At 42.7% G+C, this 6,501-nt stretch overlaps 1 protein-coding gene across 1 annotated transcript; it reads left to right on the forward strand.

Annotated features, from left to right (window-relative positions):
- Positions 1-616: 616 nt before the first annotated feature.
- On the forward strand, positions 617-6,278 carry DPH3 (diphthamide biosynthesis 3). Its single transcript, XM_073670488.1, has 3 exons — positions 617-867; positions 5,021-5,095; positions 5,612-6,278. The coding sequence occupies exons 1-3, from the start codon at positions 760-762 to the stop codon at positions 5,678-5,680; spliced, it is 252 nt and encodes an 83-aa protein (XP_073526589.1). The 5' UTR covers positions 617-759; the 3' UTR covers positions 5,681-6,278.
- Positions 6,279-6,501: the final 223 nt, after the last annotated feature.

The raw sequence follows: 6,501 nt of genomic DNA on the forward strand, positions 1-6,501 counted from the left end.
TCCATGTGAACACAAGTATGTGATATGCATACTCCCGGCCACATTAAGACTAGACGTGCGCAGCCTCAATTCACCAGAAGTATTCTTATCGCTTATTTGCGGTCACATGGATGCTTGGTCTCGCTGCCAGCACTTTAGAATCCGCACAGCGCACAATGTGAGGATTCACAAGTCTGCAGTCACATAGAGTGACTGCAGACTTTTGTGAAAATCCCAGACAATCCCTTTAAGCCCCCATCTAGACAGTGGTCCCTGTCAGGTGTATGCCTCCTGAGCATAGCTGCACATTAGTGGTTACAAACGCCGAGCCTAGGATAGTAACTCATGCCTAAACCTGGCCATGCACATAAGATTATAGAAGAGTATGCTATTCCTGCCGACCATTGCTTGTATATTATGGCCAATGACAGACTACTTAGCCAAAAATATAGTGTGTCTAGTTGAATATTTTCGAGCGTTGTGGGCTCACACTACATAACCATCTACAAGCTTCACAAATCCACTCTGCTGTCACTTTCTTTTGTTTCCTGCTGCTAGAGCGGCCTGCATTAGAGCCGGAGCTTACTGATGTGTCAGCGCCACCTAGTGGTCGTGAAGGTGTATAGATAGCGCTTAGACGCCAGGATCAAAAATAGCTGCCCGCTTATGGCGGAAACGAGAGAATGACGTATAAAGTCGGGGACGGGCGGTGACGTGAAAATCTAGGGACCAGCCTTGTGCCGGGTGTGACGCGCTGAGATTCTCCGCGCTAGTGCCGGGATGGCGGTGTACCACGACGAGGTGGAGATCGAGGACTTCGAGTATGACGAGGACACCGAGACCTATTACTACCCGTGTCCGTGTGGTGATAGGTTCGCCATTACTAAGGTACGGTAGCCGCAGTGGCGCCGCTCTGTGGCCACATGGCATAGTGGGAATGTGTGAGTGGGCTCCTCGTGTGCAGGCTGTTCTTATAGCATTTGTGTCTTCTTACTCCTTTGTGATTAATCCCCCCACAATGTGACAGCGGGCATGGAGAGGCGTCCACCATGCTGGACATAAACCATTTCCTCACATGACTATATTAATCGGTAACTCTATATGCACCATGTATTCACAATGGGAAAAGGGCGGTCTCACTAGTGACCTGTCTCCGATCCACTAGATGGCAGATGTATAAGTGCTGGGGGCTTACTGCTGGAACCCCACTGACTTAGAGAAAGAGGGTCTTGTGTCCCCCATGTGAATGCAGTGGGTTTGCATGTGCTGGGCTACCTCCCTCAGTTGTACAGAAGCTGTAGTGTGTGTGTGTGTGACTGCTGCTCCCATACACACTGTGCCATTTCAAGCTCCAGAAATATGGAGCATTAAAGGGAGCCTGTCACCCCAAAATGCCTTTTAGATGGTCTGTACAGTGTTGTAGGGGACTTGGCCCCTATCTATACCAGCCAGACTAGCACTGTACCTGTTACTGGGGAAATAACGATTCACATGCGAAGAGGCTTTACTGCACTTAAAACAGAAGAAAGTAGACAGGGCTTCGCACACATGCCAGCAGCATTCAGACAGTGCTCACTCTGGGGAGGGAGGAAGGGTCACAATATGCAAATCAGAAGGTGAAACAGTGCACTTAGGCCTCCTCGCTTGCATATGAATTATTTTCTGATGCACAGTACTAGTAACAGGTACCCTGCTAATCTGGTTGTTATAGGGGCTAATCCGGTTGTTATAAGTCCCCCTACAACACTTTATGCCATTTAAGAAGCATTTTGGGGGTGATGAAATCCCCTTTAATAAATGTGCAGCATTGTGTGAAACACTGGTAAAAAAACAAAGTCCCATCTATCATGAAAAATGCAAATCCCTTCAATAGCAAATTAAAGATTTATATTGATTTTAACCAGCTAAAAAGTACAAATATTAAAGGTTTGTTCTCCACTTGAGAATATTGTAAAAACAAGCAACTTTCCAGGGTAAGCCTTGTCATAATCAAAAGAGGAGGATTTTTTTTTATTTTACTGTTTAATGCTCATTGCCTAGGTTACCAGCCACTGCTGCAGTCTACTTGAGCTGACTGGTTTCTTAGGCTGGGAGTGTAGTGCTTACAAGCTTTTTCCAGTAGAGTTTGTAAGCAATGCTGTGTAGCTTTCCAGGTTGCCTGAATGCACACGTAGAGCCAGCTTCTGTGTAACTAGTGCCAGACAGTGGTGCAACCATGCCACTGACCACCTGGGGAGCACACCACCCCTGGTGGGCATGAAGCTAGGGAAGCAGGGCAATTGGATTCTTTCAATTGTTCTAACACCCCTAAACCACTGCCAAGTCTGTATTACATCCTTTTCTTGCATTCAAACAAGCCTTATTTTGCTGCTCAGCAATTGCTGATTAAAAGCAAAATAACTTCAAACCCTGTTGTTGTGCTATGTAAACTAGTGGGTGACTATTTGGGGTTGGAGGGAGAGGTGAGGGGGTTGATTTCCATGGCCTAATCTTCCCTCTCATCAAGTATGCACACCCCTGTGGGCATGAGCAACTTCACCAGCTTTTTGCAAATCTCTTGCCCCTCCCTGGGAATGCGCAATGGAGTTGTGTGTACTTTTCCCAGCTTCATCGCCACACTGCATAGGTGGGCAGTAGTGATGCAGATTTCGGCATGATAGGAGATCTGCAAAGAGCTGATGGTGACATGTCTCTTCCAAATAATGTCACTCATGGTTACATGATGAGAGGGAGGATTAGGGCTTGCGCACACTAGTGTATAAATTGGACGAGTGCAATGCAAGAAAATATCGCATTGCACTCAGACCAATGTTAGTAAATGAGTCAGTGCTTATCTGCGAGTTTTTCTCCAGCTCTAACCGGACTGAGGAAAAAATCGCAGCATGGTGGTAATGGATGTGAGAATCGGATCGCACTCGTCAATGGGTGTGAGGGAAAAAAAATCGCACGGCACATGGACCAAGCATCTCAAAGGAAACCCGACATCAGCTAAGTACAGTAAATTCACAACCCGAACCATCAGAATGGAATATAGGATAGATGTCATGTAGAAATGTAATGTCACAAGCCCCCTACATATAATGAACTGGCACCCTTTAGTGCCTTTCATACGGCACTAAAGCGTGTTTAGCCTTATTAAATCTATTAAATAAATAATGAGCTGCAGGCTTATATTATCAGGCTAGGAATGGCCAGATAACCATGGACCGTCCCATCTTATTAATATCCGCTCACAGCTGTCTGCTTTGCCTTTGCTGGTTATTAAAAAAATATATATATGGGGGAGGGTTAAAAAAAAAAGTGTGATTTCTCCCATTTTTTAATGGCTAGGGAAGTCAAAGCAGACAGCTGTGATCTGATAACTATGGATCTTCCCAGCCTAAAAATATCAGCCCACAGCCTCCCCAGAATTGGCACATCAATTAGATGCGCCAGTTCTGACGCATTGCCTCGGCTCTTCTCGATTTGCTTTGTTGCAGTGGCAATCGGGGAAATGGTTTCTTCAGCTGGCATCAAACTGAAGAGTTAGTAATGGAGATACGGCTATCAACACCCCCATTACTAACCCAGTAATTTAAAATAAAGGCACACATGAAAAGAATAGTTTATTTTGAAAAATAAACAAACACCCCCACCACCTCACTCACCATTTTAATAAAAAAAATCAAAAAAAACACGAAGATCCGAAATAGTCCTGTGAATCCGAAGTAGTCCAGAAATGGGACCTGAAAGACCTAAAAAGCGAGAAATAAACAAGAAACATTCCCTCATTCACAGTTTACTATATAAAAAAATATCCCGCAGCTCCAATGTAATCCATCAAGATCCCACCACGTCCAGCGATTCTGTACAGTAACCTATGAAGCGTCTTTCTGAGACCGACGCTCCATAGGTCACTCCCGGTCATGTCTCACACTTGATGATGTAACTCAGTAGTGTCCTCGCTCGTGAGACATGACCTGTAACCTATGAAGCATCGTTCTCAGAGCAACACACAATAGGTTGCAATAGAGATTCAAAGTCGCCGACTCCCTCCGGACCCGGCGACTGAGTAGCGGTGGCATCAATAACTGCAGTCAGTCTCAGAAGGATCTTCGTGTTTGTTTTTTATTAAATTGGTCAACAAGGTGTGGGGGGGTGTTTGTTTTAAAAAAACAAACTAAACTATTTTTCTTTTTTTTTTTTTTCTTTTAAATTACTAGGTTAGTAATGGGTGTGTCTGATAAATGCCTCTCCATTACTAACCCTTGGGCTTGATGCCAGCTGACATTACAAAGCTAACGTCAACCCCATAAACCATTACCCAAATTGCTGCTGCACCAGGGCAATCGGGAAGAGCCGAGGCAAAGCACCAGAATTGGCGCACCTAAAGGATGTGCCAATTCTGGGGTGGCTGCGGGCTGATATTTTTAGACTGTGAAGGGTCAGATAACCATGGCCCTTCCCAGCCTGGTAATATAAGCCCGCAGTTGTCTGTTTTACTGTTGCTGGTTATGAAAAATAGGGGGGACCCCATGTAATTTTTTTTTTAAATTTAACAGGTTTAATAAGGCTAAACACCCTTTAGTGCTACATGAAAAGCATTAAAGGGTGAAAGTTTATTTATATGTAGGGGGCTTGTGAAATTTATGTCTACAGGATATCTATCTGTATATATGATTGTTTTATTAGTTTGAAAACTACCTTTAAATTACATAGAGAATTGCAGTATGTAAAATGTTGAAAACACATGCTATACGGATGCTAGTTTCATTTTTTTTTTTTTTTTAAATTCTGTGTAAGCAGGGTTGAAAGGCAATGTCTGACTTTCATTTGTTCATTTTCATAGATTTTTAACTTGAATCTGACAAAAGTAATAAATTATTTCTGACCATTGTGAGTTTTTCTTTCTTTAAACGAGGGGTACCAACCATTTTGACCACGTGTGTATATTTGGTATCCTGCAATTGTGTGGTTTATCTGTTACTTCATATATAATGTATGCATTTTCTGCATGTTCTAGCATTAGTGACATTTGAGTCTATTACTTTGTGTATTTTAGGAAGATCTGGAAAATGGAGAAGAAGTTGCGACTTGTCCGAGCTGTTCGTTACTTGTGAGAGTTATCTATGACAAGGTGAGTGCGATCGCTTTCTACATTGCGGTGGGACCCTCTAACCTCAGAGGGAGTGATCTGTTATGTCTCGCAGATATTGATTGTACGTTTTCTTGAGGGATCCTTATAGCAGATGCTTCAGTCCATCTTGTGCCCTGGCCACGTGTATCACAAGGGCAGTAAATGGAGTCATCACAGGAATCTGCCATTTAAGTGCCCAAAGTCTGGGATGTGCTGAATGTTCAGCGTGGAGGTTTATTTTGGAAGGGATTGTCTAGGATTAGAAAAAAAACATAGCTGCTTTTCTTCCTGAGACAGCACTACTATTGTCCATTGGTTTTGTGTGGTGATACAGCTGTGAACAGTGCTGACTGCAACCCCAAAACCAACCTCCTGTCGACCCTATGTGTTGGTAGAAACGCTGCCGTGTCTGACCCTTTACAACTTGTTCTTGTTTAGTCACATACAACCCATTTAATAAGATTGACAGTTTTCTACTGGTATCATTATTGTAAATGCTATTTCCTTTTATTCCAGGATGAATTCATGAAGGGAGAGGTGGTCCCAGAACCTGCATCCAGCACAAATGAGCGCTTAAAGTGCTGACCCCCATCATAGAAGAATTTCTACAGAAACAACATTTTTAACTGTTTGGTGTCAATATCTGCACTTTCTGCTGAAAGTCAGATCACAGCTGCAGAGAGATCTTTATTTCTTTCCAACTTTTATTAAGATTTTTTTTTTTTTTTTTTTTTAAACAAAAATTGAACTTTTTAGTGCATTTGAGGGTGAATATTGAAGTTTCCAGCTTCTGGAAATGCTTTACATGAAATGAGGTCAGTTCTACCTTTTGCTGAATGTCTGAAGACTGGTACACTATATGGGGATGTCATTTAATGCTGCTTCTGCTTGGTCAGGATTTACATATAGTACAAATCATAATATTAGATGCAACTATTTATTTAAATAAAAAATATATTTTTTATTGGCATGTATGAGGCTTGAATGATGTGTTTTTCCACAATGCACAAATATTACATTTCTTTGCTGTCCATGCCACAGATTTGCTGTAGCAATCTTTCTGATTGTCCTATTCATCTGAACGAGTCCTACATAAATCCAACCACATGGTGCAGAAACTGCTCATTTCATGTACATGGAACTTCTCTTCAGCTGCATATTGACTTATACAAGACAGATTGGGGGGGGGGCGGTGGAGACATTGGACGCTGTGGCATTTATAGTTGGGGGGGCTTTCCTGTTATACATAATAAACACAAAACGTGAAGTGAACAGCTTTAATGTTGGCTTTTTGTTGGAGATGGGCATCACAAGTATTTCTTGTCATGTACCTCTTGATGGGAAGGGGGCAATGTGTACCAATATACAGGCACATACAGTAGCATATGTTGTTGATGGGCTCCCAT

The sequence above is a fragment of the Phyllobates terribilis genome, unplaced genomic scaffold, assembly GCF_046119375.1.
Source record: "Phyllobates terribilis strain yellow unplaced genomic scaffold, ASM4611937v1 Scaffold_2__4_contigs__length_985480577, whole genome shotgun sequence".
NCBI lineage: Eukaryota > Metazoa > Chordata > Amphibia > Anura > Dendrobatidae > Phyllobates > Phyllobates terribilis.